The sequence below is a fragment of the Triturus cristatus genome, chromosome 3_2, assembly GCF_964204655.1.
Source record: "Triturus cristatus chromosome 3_2, aTriCri1.1, whole genome shotgun sequence".
In the NCBI taxonomy this organism is placed as follows: Eukaryota; Metazoa; Chordata; class Amphibia; order Caudata; family Salamandridae; genus Triturus; species Triturus cristatus.
The window spans coordinates 199049727-199067141 of NC_140584.1; the positions used below are offsets into that span (position 1 = coordinate 199049727).

General features: G+C 46.2%; 1 protein-coding gene across 1 annotated transcript in view; it reads left to right on the forward strand.

Moving 5' to 3' along the window:
• The window catches only part of PARP14 (poly(ADP-ribose) polymerase family member 14), a 924447-nt gene that overhangs the window by 261563 nt on the left and 645469 nt on the right, over positions 1-17415 (forward strand). Inside the window, exon 7 of the mRNA XM_085647500.1 lies at positions 3554-5817. Coding sequence (XP_085503626.1) covers positions 3554-5817 — 2264 coding nt within the window. The remainder of the gene's footprint in view (positions 1-3553; positions 5818-17415) is intronic.

Below are 17415 nucleotides of genomic sequence, written 5' to 3' on the forward strand. Positions count from 1 at the left end.
TAGAGAGGTGAGGTGGCACCCTAGCATACGCAGGGATTCCTGGCTTACTGAACCTTCCACTCCCAACTCTTGCAAAAGGTAGGAAGGACCTTTTGTGCTCTTTGTTGTGCTTTTTTCTGAAAATACGACAGCGGCAGCAGCCATGGATAACTGGAAGGAGAAACCCCCTGAAGCCCTAATGGATTTAGGACTCTGCTCCAGTTGACTCCAGGACCAGTAGGTCTCTCATAGGGCCAGTGATGCTGGCCTCCGTACCCCCTGAGGTACAGTAGGTGTAAAGATCTGAACTTCTGCACCAGAGACAAGGGAAACAAGGAAAGCTGGTTCAGGGAGCCAGTGGAACCAACTACCTGCAAGGTACCACTGTGTAGGCCAGGAGACCTGCTTGAACTGCTCCTGGTGGTCAGAGGTCACCACCAGAAGTAAAATAAGCACAGAGTCATCCAAAGTGGCCCAACAGAGCCTGAGTTATGGTCTTTATAAGGTTGTCTACCTTTGACCTTTTCCACAAAATGAAGTGCATGAGGCTCCACCGTGATTCTTCAGATTTCCCCTGGGAAGGGCCAAGCCCTGAGGAGATATCTCAACCTGTTTTAACAAAATTACATGGGGTAGTGGGCGTGTGTGGGCCCTCCTCCCCGAGGAGGCCGAAGCACGAAGAAACCAAAGGCCAGAACCCTATCCCCTGACACTGAGGTGTAGATAATAGTGGGGAGCGCTTCCCTGCCCCCCACAAGGGCGGTGGGCTTTCTGCCACTCCCTTATGCCTGTGTCCTGATGAGCAGGGCAGCCACCGATGAGCCAGCATCATGCCCACATGGAGCAGGCAGGGAACAAGTGCATGTTGGCTCCTGCGCTGGCTTACAGCATGGTCACCCAGCCCGGGCCGGGAGACGACTGGGCACCGTCACCAGAAGTTGACAAACACAAAAGAAGAGCTTCATGGCTCTCCACCACACCGTGAGAGACCTGCCAATAAAATATTCACTGCTCTTGGCTGGAGCGCCTCATGTCTCAGGAGAGGCTCATTTAAATACTTATTTTGTTTCTTGTGGTGGCCCCCGGCGACAGCGACACCAACAGCCTTTAAAATGTGATGGGGCTGCAGAGCACAGCAGCCCCCCTTTCCTTAAGTTTTGAAAAGTGATCCCATGTTTCTGGGCTCACCAAAATTATGACACCCTTTGGAATTTTCATCAGTTTACAAGCTTTCTTAAGGCCAGAGCTGTTGTTCTTCAGCTGGGAGTGCGCGTTCTCTAGACCCTGGTTTCATGGCTGTATTTTCTGTGGCCTGAAAGTATACAAAGAAACATGGAGTGCAGTGCTTTCTAGGAGCTGGTTCTATGATTGAATCTTATGTGGCTTGAATGTGTATAAAAAAAAGACACGTTTAATGTTTATTTTCAATGCTTTATACACCTTTTATGCTGAGTGATTGTTGAGCAATGGTAAAATGCTTTGAGCGTGATTGCTGCATTTATACCTGAACCCATCTTACACCAGAGAAGCTGGCAAAAATATACCTGGGAAATGATGCCTGCTGTGGCATACGTAGAGAGTTGAGAGCTGGTTTTAATCTTAGGGTTTGGTCCTGTCCTAGCATCTCAGAGTTCTGGGATAATAATGTGGCTGTACTTGAGCTAGAGACAGGTGCCATAATATTAAACAATTACATTTTTTTGCTCATTGTATGCAAAATACTGAAAACCAATAATATCAAGAGCCTAAAAGAAACATATACTGGTTGTATTGTAACATAAGAGTGAGAGACCATTGTGAGGGGTGTTGGGGGAATGGGTGCTTGCTCGCAGGACGTCTCGTTGAACCTCCTAAATAGGCTTTGACGTGTATTTTATAAAGAGTTGGTTGCTATCTACATACTGAAATGCTGTATTTCCTCATGTTTTACTTGTAGGTTTTGTTGTGAAAAACCAATCAAAGATATATTTGTTTAAAAAAAAAATAAACTCACACCTCTCCCTCCTCTCGACGTTCAAAAAGGGGGCAGGCACACAAGATGAACCTGGTGCCTAGACCAGGCAAGAAGGGTGACGCACAAAATTCCCTGTCCTTGGGTCAAGGCAGAGTGGAGTGAAACAAACCTCTCTGTACCTTAACCTTAGGCAGCAGCTGTTAACTCCACCATATGGATGGATGTTTTTTGTTTTAAAGATAACAGAAATACCCATACCATTTGGCAAGGGGTACACACGACCTTCTAGACCTTGTTCAAGACTGGAATTGTCAGTTAAAACCACAGAAGCTGTGAGCTATTTCCATGGTAAAGTAACCTTCTCCCTGCTCTTAGCAAAGGCAAGGGTTGGACCATCAATCATTCCTAGCCTTCGGCAAGGCTGAGAGGCGGTAAAAGCAATCACTGTTCTTGCGAACGGTGGGGGTCAGTTTGAAAGGAGGAGAAGTTAAGAAAATATCCCCGCCCCCCCCCCCCCCCCCCCGCAGCTCAGCAAAGGTGTTGAAGATTATTGCTCACAAATATGTTTTTTTCGAGGCTAGGGTATATTTTACACGCCCTCCTGTCTCCTCCTACTCACCTGACCAGGCCATAGTAGTGTTGGGGGAAATACGTCCTTTTATATTTTTGACCTGTTACAGGGTAAGGGGAGATCCGACTAACTGGGCCTTTGTAGCAGATACCAGATGCTACTTTCTACCAAATCTCACAAAGTGATTGGCTGTAATGGATCCAAATGATTCTAGGTAGACACCTTGTGTTATTTTCACAAACATTACCAAATTGTGTCCAGTGTGTAATGAAGAACCTCAATTAAAAAAATAAAAGCGTGACTAACCTCAAACATTGACCGATAACCTCGCATGCTTAAGCTTCACTTTCATTTTGACATATATAACTTTAAATTGGCCGAGCAAAAGAACACTGAACTTGGGGAGTTACCGATTGGGCGTTTGCACTGCTTACCTGGTAAGTTTGGTCCGTTTTAGTTGCAGTATCTCCTGATGAGTAAACTCCTGCACCTGTAATTCTCTGGTGCAAGTACACTGGACCTGATTTGGTTTATTGGCCAGAAAACCCAGTTGCTAAAACCACTTTTGGCTTTTGCTGCAAGTGCAGCCCAGTGTCTGGCTCCCACCAAACCCTCTCCTAAAGCACGAGGGAAGCATGCAGTGTTTCCCTCTCCCAGGCTACATTATATCCAGCCAACTGACAGCCTCTGCACTCCATCCTGCGACCCCTTTGCCCTGCAAACCGCCTCTCCCATTTATCACCTGCTCAGAGCAGGTGGCAAGTAAGACCAGTATACAACAGGGATTTGGGATCCAGTGCTGAATTGGACCTAGAAAAACCAGGTCTGATTGATTATTCCCCATTCTGTGGGGATTAACTTGTAATGGACAAATTTATGTATCATGATACCGGCACTAAACGTTAATTCTGGCCTCACTGCATCCTCACACATAAATACACATTACTCGTAATTGGAGCTACAATATTGAATATTCTGTGAAGCATAAAATAGATTATCTTCTTGCACAATTTGAGTAAAACGGTGATCTTTATTTTTTCTTTCTATAGTGATTACCACAGTCTTGGCAGAACCACATATGATGAGAGGAAAAGCAGTGTCTGTCTATCCCTACTACCTCACATTGGACTCTGCTTTATACGGAAAGGAAAGACCAGTCATGAAACTTCCTAAATTAATTCGATTACCTATAAATCCGTATATATGGCACTATCTCCAGAAAGACGAAAAATCGTTGCAAGACATAAATAATAAAATGTCGGCTTCATACTGTATACTAACATGGCCTGAGTTGGGAACTCCTTGCACAGAGGTCATTCTTGTCCCTGACGCTTCCTTATCGAAGCAGAGGAAGATTCTCTTCAAAGTTGCTAAAACATGGGACGAAGAGGTTCCCAAGAAGTTCTCAAGCATAATGGAAAAATTTGAAGTTATTGAGCATTCAGTGGATCGAGAGATGTGGGAGGTTATGAAGGAGAAAGTGACTAGTGCAGTGGGAGTTGAAGTTATACCTGATGTCAGCAGTAACAAAGTTGGTCTGGCAGGAATTCTGGAAAACGTTGTCCAAATGGATTTGCGATTCAAGGAAATTTTACAACAGACCACAAAAGAAACTGAAAGGAAAGCTCAAAGTATCTGTGAACACTTGCGTGTCTTGCCATCAGAGTACGCAATACTGTGCTGTGACAAATTAGAAGAGGATATCCACAAGACCTTCCCAGAAATGGAAATGGCATTTGAGGTTCCAACAAGCAGAATGAAGTTTTTTGGCCTTCCACTAGAGGTGGCTGTTGCTAAAAGTAAGATACTTGAATGGGAGCGAACTTTAAAACAAAAAACACTTAATGTTAACCCTTACGTTTTGCGCTTTATTCAGCAAGTTGATAATGAGGATCTTTCCTACATCTTGCTAAGAGATAAAAAAATCAATGCGCTTTGTAAGACTGAGAGCACAATGGTGCTGTTGAAAGGGAACTCGCAAAAGGCTATAGAAGAAGCTGAAAAACAAATCAAAGAGTCTATAATCTACAAATGGGTTGATCTTGAAGACAGCTCTGTATTCAAAATGGAAGAATGGCATACGCTAAGAAGTAGCTTACTGGATACCTTCAATTCAGAGAGGCCAGCTGTATTATTTGAGATTGAGGAAAATAGAGTTTTAATCATTGGATATTCAGTAGCTGTAACAGAAGTCTATCATCAGGTTTCTAATTTCATTGACGAGAACACTCAAATTGAAAAGTCAATCCCTCTTGGGTATGAAGTGGTGGCACAGTTTCTGCAAGAGGAGAAAAAGCAAATGTTGCTTGAAATTCAGAAAAAAAACATCAAAATTGATTTTAACCGTCAAACTATGAAGAGACACCTTTTATTGTCTGGTCCACGGAGAGATGTGCAGGTTATGGCTGGGGTAATCCAACAAGTCTTGTCTTCACTGCATTCAAACCTCCTCTCTATTAATAAACCAGGAGCCAAGAAATTCTCCCAAAAATCGGAGGAAATGTTGTTTATTACAGGGAAACAAAAATTCAACTGTTACGTGAGGTTGGCAAAAAACAGAGAGGAATGCGAAGAGTATTCTGAGGTGGAGGCCGGCTTTCCCAGCTACCATGTCAACCTGCAAGGTGGAATAGTTGTAGGGGTTTACAAAGATGACCTGCCCAAGCACCCTGTTGATGTGGTGGTGAATGCTTCAAATGAAGACCTGAAACATATTGGAGGTGTGGCTCAAGCACTCTTGAAAGCTGCAGGCCCACAACTGCAAACTGAAAGTGACAATATTATTGAGAGTCAAGGAAAACTGAAGCCTGGGGATGTAGTGATAACATCTGCTGGAAATTTACCCTGCAAACACGTCATTCACGCCTTTGGTCCCCGTTGGCATGAATTTACCCCAGCTCCAGCAGAGAGCTTGTTGAAAAAGTGTATTAAAGCAAGTCTCGAACTTGCAGAGTTATATAATCACAATTCCATTGGAATCCCTGCAATTAGTTCTGGTATTTTTGGTTTCCCGTTAGACCTCTGTGTGAATTGTATTGTTGTTTCATTAAAGGAACACATGGAAGCTCGTAACTGGAAAAGCTGCCTGCATCACATACATTTTGTCGATAAATGTCAGAAAACAGTGGATGCCTTTACTTATGCGTTGAAAAAACACTTTGGAGGCGGGCGACAGTTGCAAACTTTGCCAACATTAACAAGCCTCGCTAAACCTGAAAAAAGAAAGCCCAGAAACCACCAAGATGTTCAGTTGGTAAAAACAGAAGAAGGTCTTGCTATTATTTTGGAACAAGGAAACATTCAAGATGCAACAGTAAGTTTTTTTTTTTTGTATATTCTATATTATACCCCTAAAATTGTAATTATATTTACAAAAGTAAACAAAAGAGTAGCATGGAAGCAGAACATAGACCATTAATATTCAGAATTCAGTTTAAAAAAGTATACAACTCTATATTCCTTCAGTAGTTTGCAGGAGGATTCCATGCAAGACCATGCTGATAGCTATACAGCACTTTCAAAATCTCTTTCAGCGAGAGCGAAAACATACATTACAGGTAATTGTGTAATTTGGGACTGTATTTACATCGAGGAGTTCTGGTGATATTTATGATTGTCACCGGAACTTAGTGAAACATAACCTAGTTATAGCCTGCAAAAGTAGACATAAATTCTTACAGGACCTTGGAGTGATGCAGTTTGGTGCACATGACAGTCCTTGTGGTGTTGCTGTTTTGATTGTTAATCCTGCTGTCATTATTGCTAGATCTGTATCGATTTGGTGGGGCTGTTTGGTCATTCTGTCATTTAAACATAGCAAAGCTGTGCTCTGTATCTGTTCATTTTTTGACCTGATGTGGAAGAACCCACCATCTGATCTAATCTTGCCCTCCAAATGGCCACTTGTTGTAATCCAAATGATCCAAATGATGTTATTTAGGTTCTTTTATTAAGTTGTTACATGTATAAATGAGGAAACCCCACCAGGAGCAGCTGTCCTGCTGCTCAGCCCATACCCAACTGACATTCACAGACATCCAACATTCCATCCATCCAACATTCCACACCACACTCATTCTGGCTGAGCAGCAGATAAACGCAAGTTACAACACCACTCTTCTCAATTATTTTATTACAGAAGGGCAGAGGTGCATTACATTTCTGTGTAGGGCCCGACTGTAGGGCCCGACTGTAGATTAGTCTGAATACTCCATCACCCACCATGAATTGGAATAAAATGTGTTTCATGGAGACAACACCTTCCATTTGGCAGACAGTCCACTCGTTTATCAAATCCACGTTTTGTTTGCTCAATATAAAATTATAAAATTAAAGGTGCGCCCACAAAGAAAAAAGTCCAAGGAGACTAATTCAAAGATTCCTGTATCTTATTTATTTGACTTCAAAATCTTTAATTCCATATCAATTAAAATGATTATAGCCTCAGCCAACATGTTATGTTCTTACAACGGACATCTTCTGGGCATTTTATTTCAAGCAGTATACTTTCTTCATTAGTACAATATACGTGAAGATAATAAGTCTTGTTCAGTTACGTTTCATAATCACTTTTCAATGTATTCCATCTTCTTGGCAGTTTTGCAAGTTGGAACGTGAAATGCCTGTTACAAGGTGGAACACTGATTAGAGTGTCATCATAGGGTATAGCTAACCAGGAACATGTGGATTGGATTGGTGAATTACCATAATAAATGGGGACCAAGATCATAATGAGAAGATATAATTGGAAAGTGATTATGAAATGTGACTATACACAACTTATATCATTAATTTTTATTGGATTAATGAATCAAATATACTTCATTAAATATAATGTCCTGAAGAACTTTGTTGTAAAAACGAACAGCATTGGCAGTGTCTGTAATCAATTTAACTGATATGAAAATAAAGAGCTTGGAAGAAAAATAAAGAATATGGACGAATCCTTGAATTGTTCTAATTAGATGTGTTTCTTTTTGGGTGCACCACTAAGTTTGTAACTTTATGTTCGAGGCATATGAGCTGCAGATTGTACACTTAGCATAGATCGCCATCTGGTGTTGGGCCCGGATGTTTGCAGTTTGTTTTTCTTCTTGGACAGTCTTTGGAAGTCACGAGTTCGGTGACTCCTCCTTCGGTCCGTACTGCGCATGGGCTTCGGCTCCATCCTCAGATTGTTTTTTTCCGCCATCGGGCTCGGATGTGATACTTCGTGCTCCGGCTTCGAACTTCTACGGTTCCAGCCTCGACGGAAAATCCTCGTATCTTCGAGTTTCTTCATCATCATCTTCATCTCTCGAAGCGGCACTTTTCTCCATCCCGTACATCGGCACCGGCCTTCGGGCCCTCCTCGACTCCGGTCCCGGCCGATGGAAAGGACTCCGTTCAAAAAGTGCCCAAAATGTGGGTCTAAATTTCCCCACACCGACCTCCATCAGGTGTGTAATCTTTGCCTCTCTCCAGAACACGAGGCCAGAGACTGCCCCGCCTGTAAGTCTTTTCGATCGAAGAAAACCATCCGGGATCGAAAAGCTCGACGCACCATGGCGCACTCATCGTCTGCAGCTCCACCGGACATCTTCGGAGACGGCGCCGAAGCTTCGGGGCAAACACACACCGAGCAGGAAGAAGATGTCGTCAGCGCTTCCGAAGCCGACGACTCCGACGTGGAGGACATCACACCGGCGCAGCGGGCCGTGAGTACTATGCCCCCTCCCACCCCCGCGCCCAAAACCAAAGAGACTCAGGTTACTCCCTCGCCTGCCGGCCTGGGCAAAACCAAGACCAAAGCTTCGATCACCCCACCTTCGGGCTCGGTGTCGAAGCACCCAAAGTCTCACGGCAGCTCGGGATCGAGCCAGCCGACGCCCGGTGCCGAAAAACAGCATCCGGCACCGAAGAAAGCAATATCCAGCTCGACTCCGAAGCCACCGGTGCCGAAGCCTGGACTCTCGGTGCCGACCAAACACAAACATAAATCTGTCGGCACCGACGCTCCGACGCCGAAAACTCCTTCAACGCCGAAAAAACAGGAGGCCCCAAAAAAGCATGGCGCACACAAACCATCGAAGCCCTCGGCTCCGAAATCACCGGTGCCGACGGACGATTCGACGCCACTGGCTCTGTTTACACCAGACCCTCTACAAAAGACTCTGTCCAAAGTTCCAAAGACTGGACTATTGACTTTAATTATCAAGAAAAGACGCCTTGATACTCCGGCTCCTCCTCCACCACCCAAAAGGAAGGACTCTGCTACTTCACCCCTCAGAGTGCCCTCCCCACTACCGCCTCCCCTACCTCCTCCACCACCTCCACCCCCTCCCCCTCCCAGGTCTCCGCCACCTCCACCTCACTACGATCCGGCCCCATCCCCAGATCCGGATGACGGGGACCCGGACAATTACCCGGCGGACGCCCCAATGGATCCCACTCCACCAGGGACCCCAGACCCATGGAAGGATTACAATAACCCTGATATACCAGATATACCTCAGGACGACCTATACCCATCCAGGCCGTCTCCTCCAGAGGACTCCTTAGGGTTTCATCATTTAGTGCAGAGAGCAGCACACTACCATGGGGTGGACATGCACAGTGAACCAGTGGAAGAAGACTTCCTACTGGATACATTTGACATACAAGACAAATCCACTTCTATTTTACCCATGCTTAAGGGTGTCACCAAGCACGCTACAGAGGTGTTCAAAGACCCTGTCAGGGCCAGAGTACTGAACCCTAGAATAGAGAAGAAGTACAAAGCGGCACCCACAGACCCTGCATACATTAAGGGCCCTGCTCCCCTAGATTCCCTAGTTGTCTCCACAGCTACAAAGCGGGCTAACTCCCAATCCTCAGGAGAAGCCCCACCGCCAGACAAGGAATCTAAACTTCTGGACGCGTCTGGTAAACGCACCGCCTCCCAAGCTGCAAACATGTGGCGCATTGCAAACACACAAGCACTGCTTGCACGATATGACAGAGCACACTATGACAAACTAGAGGCTCTTATGCAGCACCTTCCAGAAAAACACAAGCGCAAGGCTCATGACCTGATACAGGAGGGTAAACTAATTACAAACACCTCCATTAAATGTGCCCTCGATGCAGCCGACACTGCTTCTAGAGCCATAAATACAAGTGTCCTGCTTCGTCGCCATGCCTGGCTCAGGATCTCAGGGTTCAAGCCTGAAGTCCAGGCATCCATACTCAACCACCCCTTTGACCAGCAAACTCTCTTTGGGCCAAAGGTAGACGAAGCGTTGGAAAAGATGAAAAAGGACACAGACACAGCAAAGTCTATGGGGGCACTCCAAACACAAGCCTCTAAACGTTCCTTTCGACGCTCGTCCTGTCGTGGCACAGGCAGAGGCTCCTCCACCGATAACGCCTCTACCTCCTACAAGTCCCCTCCTCAAAATACCTTTTCAAAGGGCAATCAAAGGGGCGGTTACAGAGGCAACAACAATAAGGGCAGGGGCAAAACCAACAACACCCGTTCTGCCACCCCACCCGCACAATGACTCCCCTCCGCTCCCCCCAGACCATCCCACTCCGGTCGGGGGCAGACTGCAAAACTTTATCCACACATGGGAGTCCATAACATCGGACAAATGGGTGACCCAAATCATTCGGTCAGGGTACTGTCTCGAACTAACATCTACCCCACCCAATATCCCACCAAGGCACCGTCCAATGTCTCAAGAACATTCCACACTGCTCAAACAAGAGGTACTCTCACTCCTCCAAAAACACGCTATAGAGCAGGTCCCCGTCAATCAACGAAATCTAGGGGTCTACTCCCTATATTTCTTAATACCAAAGAAAGACGGGACCCTCAGACCCATTCTCGACCTCCGGCCTCTAAATGCCTACATACATTCAGACCATTTTCACATGGTCACCCTACAGCAAGTCCTCCCACTCCTCTGCCAGGGAGACTTTCTCACAACCTTGGATCTGAAAGACGCATACTTTCACATTCCAATACACCCCTCTCACAGGAAATACCTCAGGTTCGTGGTGGACGGGCAACATTACCAATTCACGGTTCTCCCCTTCGGGGTCACCACCGCACCACGGGTGTTTACCAAATGCCTAGCAGTAGTAGCAGCACACCTCAGACGTCAACATATTCACGTCTTCCCTTACCTAGACGACTGGCTGATAAAAGCCGCGTCCTACGACCAATGTGTGCAGCATACAAACAGCACCATCCAACTGCTCCACCAGCTAGGCTTCACGGTGAACTACCAAAAGTCCCACCTCATACCATCTCACACAAAGCAATATCTCGGGGCCACTATAGACACCTCCAAGGGTATTGCCTATCCAAACTCAGCCAGAAACACAAGCATTCAAGCCTTACGCAAAACATTCCTTCCTCAACACTCTCTTCCAGCAAGAGTGTTTATGAAGCTCATAGGAATGATGGCGTCTTGCATTTTCATAGTGCCCCATGCAAGACTCCACATGCGTCCACTTCAAGAGTGCCTAGCACAACAGTGGAACCAGGCCCAGGGTCAGCTGACGGATCTGGTGTTGGTGGACGGCCGCACACATCACTCTCTGCAGTGGTGGAACACCACAAACCTTTCCAAAGGGCGGCCGTTCCTGGACCCGGTTCCTCAGGTGACTCTAACAGCGGACGCATCGCTCTCCGGCTGGGGAGCGCACCTTCTACACCTCACCATGCAAGGTCTATGGACGCCACAGCAAAAATCGCTCCACATCAACCATCTGGAGCTCTTGGCGATCTTTCTAGCCCTAAAATCTTTCCAAAAACAGATTTCGGGCAAAGCAGTCCTCATTCGCACAGACAATATGACTGCAATGTATTATATCCAAAAACAGGGGGGGACACACTCTCCCCAGCTCTCCCGCTTAGCCCAGAGCATATGGAGATGGGCAATTCCTCAAAACATCTTTCTCCTGGCACAGCACGTTCCAGGCGTACAAAACACCATGGCAGATCTGCTCAGCAGACAAACGCAACAAATACACGAATGGGAACTGCATCCACAAGTTCTTCACCCATTCTTCCAACAGTGGGGGCATCCTCAGATAGACCTCTTCGCCACCCACGAAAACAAAAAATGCCCAAGCTTCGCCGCCACATACCCACACCCATTGTCCAAGGGCAATGCGATATGGATGAACTGGTCAGGCAGATTTGCATACGCCTTTCCACCTCTCCCACTAATTCCATTAGTGGTCAGGAAGCTACAACAGCACTCCCTCACACTCATTCTGGTAGCTCCAACGTGGGCCAGGCAGCCGTGGTAGACCACGCTACAACAACTGTCAGTGGTACCACATCAAAAACTGCATCTATCCCCATGCCTCCTAACCCAGAACCATGGAGAAATCAGGCACCTGGACCCAGCTCAGCTCAACCTGGCGATCTGGCTCCTGAAATCCTAGAATTCGGATACCTTAACCTTCCCCCTGATTGCATGAACATCATCATGGAAGCCAGACGTCCTACCACTAGAGCATGCTATGCCGCAAAGTGGAAAAGATTTGTAATTTACTGCCGTAACAATACAATCAACCCTCTAGATGCATCCATACAGCACATCATATGCTATCTGCTCCATCTTCACAGGTGTAACTTGGCATATTCATCCATACGCCTACACCTAGCAGCGATCGCTGCTTATCTACAAAACAGACAGCATTTATCACTCTTCAGAGTGCCCGCTATTAAAGCCTTCATGGAAGGCCTTAAACGCGTAATTCCTCCCAGGGCACCACCTTCCCCTGTATGGAATCTAAATTTAGTTCTTACACGACTAATGGGTCCGCCCTTCGAACCAATGCACAAATGTGAGCTACAGTTTCTCACCTGGAAAACAGCTTTCCTTGTAGCTATCACTTCCCTTAGAAGGGTTGGTGAAATACAAGCGTTCACCATACAGGAACCCTACATACAAATGCATCACAGCAAGGTCATACTTCGCACAAATCCGAAGTTTCTGCCCAAAGTCATTTCCCCCTTCCACCTCAATCAATCAGTGGAATTACCTGTCTTCTTTTCGCAACCCCAATCTGTTGCAGAAAGGGCCTTACACACACTTGATGTGAAAAGGGCGTTGCTATACTACATACAAAGAACGCAACCCTTCAGGAAGACTAAACAATTGTTCGTTTCCTTCTCTCCACCACATAAAGGCAACCCCATTTCTAAATCAGGGATAGCTAGGTGGATTGTAAAATGCATACAAATTTGCTATCAAAAGGCAAAGAGAACATTATCTGTTCCTCCTAAAGCCCACTCTACAAGAAAGTTAGGGGCTTCTATGGCTTTTCTAGGGAACATACCCTTAGATGACATCTGCAAAGCAGCCACATGGTCTACACCGCACACCTTCACAAAACACTACTGTGTAGATGTGCATTCCAAGCAGCAAGCTAGGGTGGGCCAGGCTGTACTAAAGACACTTTTTCAAACAGCTGCAACGGATACCGGTGGTCACCGCTAAGGTTGGGTACTGCTATATAATCTATGCTAAGTGTACAATCTGCAGCTCATATGCCTCGAACGGAATATGCTACTTACCAGTATGCATCTGTTCTTGGCATGTAGAGCTGCAGAGTTGTACACGCCCACCCGCCTCCCCGGCTACCTGTATCCGTTCCAGTACATCTTATTTAGATACAACACATGGGTTTCTCACTGTTATTACTACGCTCCATCATTTCCCTGTTGGCGAAAAACAATCTGAGGATGGAGCCGAAGCCCATGCGCAGTACGGACCGAAGGAGGAGTCACCGAACTCGTGACTTCCAAAGACTGTCCAAGAAGAAAAACAAACTGCAAATATCCGGGCCCAACACCAGATGGCGATCTATGCTAAGTGTACAACTCTGCAGCTCTACATGCCAAGAACAGATGCATACTGGTAAGTAGCATATTCCTTTGATCTGCTTTGCAGTAGTTTAATTTAGCGGCTGATGCTAAGTAGTGTATGCACTGAATCTATCACTATGGAACAGTATGGGAAGTGTGATTTGGTTTGTCTGCCCCCAGTTCAAAGGTATTTATGTTTACTCAGTGTTTACTTTATTATTTCAAGGTCACTTTGCATCACTTTCTTGTCATTTATATATGCAAGTCTGTTGAGACCATGCCACAGTAAGTCTTCTAATAACGTTAACTGACTTTAAACCTCCTCTTTTAAATTAGATAGTAGACCAGAATTGGATAAAAAGTAAGAATTTATAACTTTTATACAGTATATTCACTGTTATAATTATCAAAGATAACAGATTCTGATCTTTTATCACTGATGAGTAGGACAGTGCACGATATCCAATTTGTGTTGGACACACTCCAATTCAAATGTTTGCACCGTGCAGTAGTTTCACTTATAATTTTTCACCACAAACAACTGAACATCAGTGTTCGAGGTATGTGTGACTATAGATGCACATGTTGGGCATACTCCTGCCATCTAATGTTGGGCCTGGATGTATGCAAGTTGTTTTCTTCAAAGAAGTCTTTTGAGTTTCGAGGTACTGTGACTCCCCCTCTTGGAGATAATGCGCATGGTCATTGACTCCATTGTTAGATTGTTTTCTTTCTGCCATCTGGTTTGAACGTGTACTCCTGTGATCCGGGTTGACCCTGTTGCAGTGACCATTTTGGTTCACGCAGTGACTTCTCTCCGTTGGTATTGTTCTTCGATAGTGTCTCCCTTACTTGCCATCTTAGTCTGATTTTTGATTGCTTCGCTTGAGCGAGGTGCAGATCGCTTACAGCCCCTCCTGGGTCTTGCCCTTCGGGGCTTACTCCCATCTCTCTGTCTCTTCTCTCCACAATGCCTTGATGGACTTCATTCAGGTATTACCCTCGCTGCCACACAAAATACCCTTGGACCAATCTCCATCAGGTCTGCAATCTGTAACCATCGCCGGAACACAACGAGGCTGGCTTCGATGCTGGCTGTTCCTCCAGCTCCAAAAAATACATTTTTAACAGTGGCTCCCTTTGGCTTGAGATGTCGCGTAGCGGCGAAGATGACACCCCCACGCCTCTTCGGTCCTGAGGACATCGAGGAATAACATTATCCACAACTGTCACCTGCAGATGAAGAGGCTTTCTCCCCTGAAGAAAATGTTGGCTCCTACCTTGAGATCAAGTGCCTTCTGCCAGCTTAGCCGTCTTTGAGTACAGCACACCTTCCCCCTCAACACCACCCTCAAACCGAGCATTCTTTCCGACAAAGGGCACTCGGCTACCCTAGAGCACCAGAGACCTGCTTTAAGACCACCACTGCCTTTGGGCCATGCTCTGCACAGACTAAATACTTCAGATGCCCGCCCAGCTCGGTGCCGAAGAAGCCTTTAAGACCGTCGACTTTGGCACTGGCTACTCCAACACTGGCACCAAGCCGACCCTCGGCATAAGCCTCATTTACCTCTGCAATGGCCACATTTACCTTGGCACCAACCAGAACTTCTGCATCGAAACCGAAGGTATCCTTGGAGCTGAAGACCTCCGCGTCTACCAGCAGGTCCAATACCTGTGCAGGGAGCTGATTCACCATAAGCTTCAGGAAGAGTTCCACACAAGGCAGAATGATTTGGTCATCCACTTTCATACAGGCCACATCCTTGCTGCTCTTCAGGCCCTGCTGCTCCTGCTTCGAAACATCAGCTGTCCTTCGAGGAGACCTTGGACATTCCAATTTCGACAAAACAATACAAGAAACCAGATAAGGCTACCAACCCACTACCACATGCAGAACCATCCCCTTGCCCTATTCCTCCACCTCAACCTTTACCCTCCACACCTGCATCTCTGGGGGATCCTGTTGACATCACACGCCAGGGGCCTGAGTTGGCTGCACAGGGTGACCCAAAATATAAAGCCTCCCCTTTTGACCTCATCTATATTTGCAGTCAGCTTCCGCCCAATTCTTTGGCGGTCACTACTGCCCATAAGCGAGCCAAATCCCAGGTTAGCAGGGATGCCCCGCCACCGGAGAAAGAGAGAAAATGCATTGATACTGCAGGAAAAGAGTGGCCGGGCAATCCGCCAACTAATGGTGTATAGCTAATTTTTTTGGCCTTCTAGCAAGATGTGATAGTGCACAGTGGGACGAAATGGAGGATCTCCTCTAAAACTTCCCATAGGTGCATAAGAAAAGGGGTCAAGAGATAGTTTCTGAGGGGAAGCTCATTTATAACCCCTCTATTCTCCTTGCCCTAGATACCGCTGACAGCGGGGTAAATTGCAGTGTTCTGATATTCAGACATGCATGACTCCATATCTGTGGCTTCAAGCCGTAGGTTTAGCAGAACCTGCTGGGGATGCCCTTTGATGGTCAACATGTCTTTGGTCCTCAAATGGAGCCAATCTTAGTGAAGATCAGAGGAAGAAGCCTGAGTGATGGAGCACTTCAAACATCCGCTCCTCTTGGCTTTTTTTGCCTCACCTCTTACCTGAAAGTTCAAAGACCCCTCACCTGAAGCATCCATGACATATCCACGCACCCAGGGACAGCAATACTCCCCCAGGATTTTAGAGGGTCTTACAGGGGCATCAATTCTAGAGGCAGATAAAGGGTAGCTCCCCAAAGGGTCTACAACCACCATCAAACCCTGACTTGCCACATCTTCCCCCCGATCACACAACACCGGTCGGGGGCGCCTACAAAGCATCTTTCTCACTTTTCAAACCGCGCAGACCTACCACCCAGGCCAGCAATGCGATCAAATCCAAACGTTTTGTGTACTACTGTCACTCAAAATATATTGATCATTTAAAAGCTACAGGGCAGGACATTGTCTGCTACTTACTACTTACTTAGGTTTTTGGTCTACCCTTTACCTCCATACGACTACACCTGGCTGCCGTGGCTGCCTACCTTCAGGATTGACACCACATCTCTCTCTATCTTCAGGACTCCACTCATTAAAGCTTTAATGGAGGGTCTCAAAAGGGTAATTCGTCCCCAGGTCCCACCGACCCCGGCATGGAATCTTAACATTTTACTCGTACAACTTGCGTTCCCTCCTTTTGAACCCTTCCACTCCTGCCCCCTTCAGTTCCTCTCTTCGAAGGTGGCATTTCTGGTTGCTATTAACTCACTCAGATGTGTCCGTGAGCTTCAGGCATTAACCCCGGAAGAACCTTTCTTCCACATACATAGGGCTAGGGTTGCCCTCTGCTCTATCCCAAAATTTCTTTCTCGGGTAGTCACTCACTTCAACCGTAATTAGTCCATTGAGCTACCCATTTTCTCCTGTACCCTGATTCATTTGCGGAACAGGCTTTCCATACGTTAGAAGTAAAACAATCCCTCATGTACTACATTGAAAAAACTAAACAATTTAGAAAAACAATGCAAAGTTGTGTTGCTGTATCCAAACCCCACAAAAGAAAAGCTATATCCAAGCCAGGCATTGCCAGATGGATAGTTAAATGCATCCGGACATACTATGCTAAAGCTAAAAGGACTCTGCCCACTTCTCCTAGAGCACACTCCACTTGGAAGAAGGGAGCCTCTATAGCCTTTCTGGGGAACATCTGAATAGCTGATATTTGCAAAGCAGCTACTTGTTCCACACCACGCACTTTCACAAAACATTACTGCGTGGATGTCCTAGCTCGACAACAAGCGAATGTTTCAATCTACTGCAACACTCGCAGACTAGCCACTACTCTGTGGTAGGACTGCTTCACAGTCTATGCACAAGATGTGTATCTACAGCCACATATGCCTCGAACGGAAAATGTTACTTATCCTGTAAGCATCTGTTCGCGGCATATAGTGCTGTAGATTTACATGCGACCACCCTCATCCTCGGGCACCGGTGGCTGTTCCAGTATCTTTCTTTCCTCTTAATTCATGGACATCTCTCTACAAATATCGCTTTCCTTCACATTCCATCATCGCCCACCATG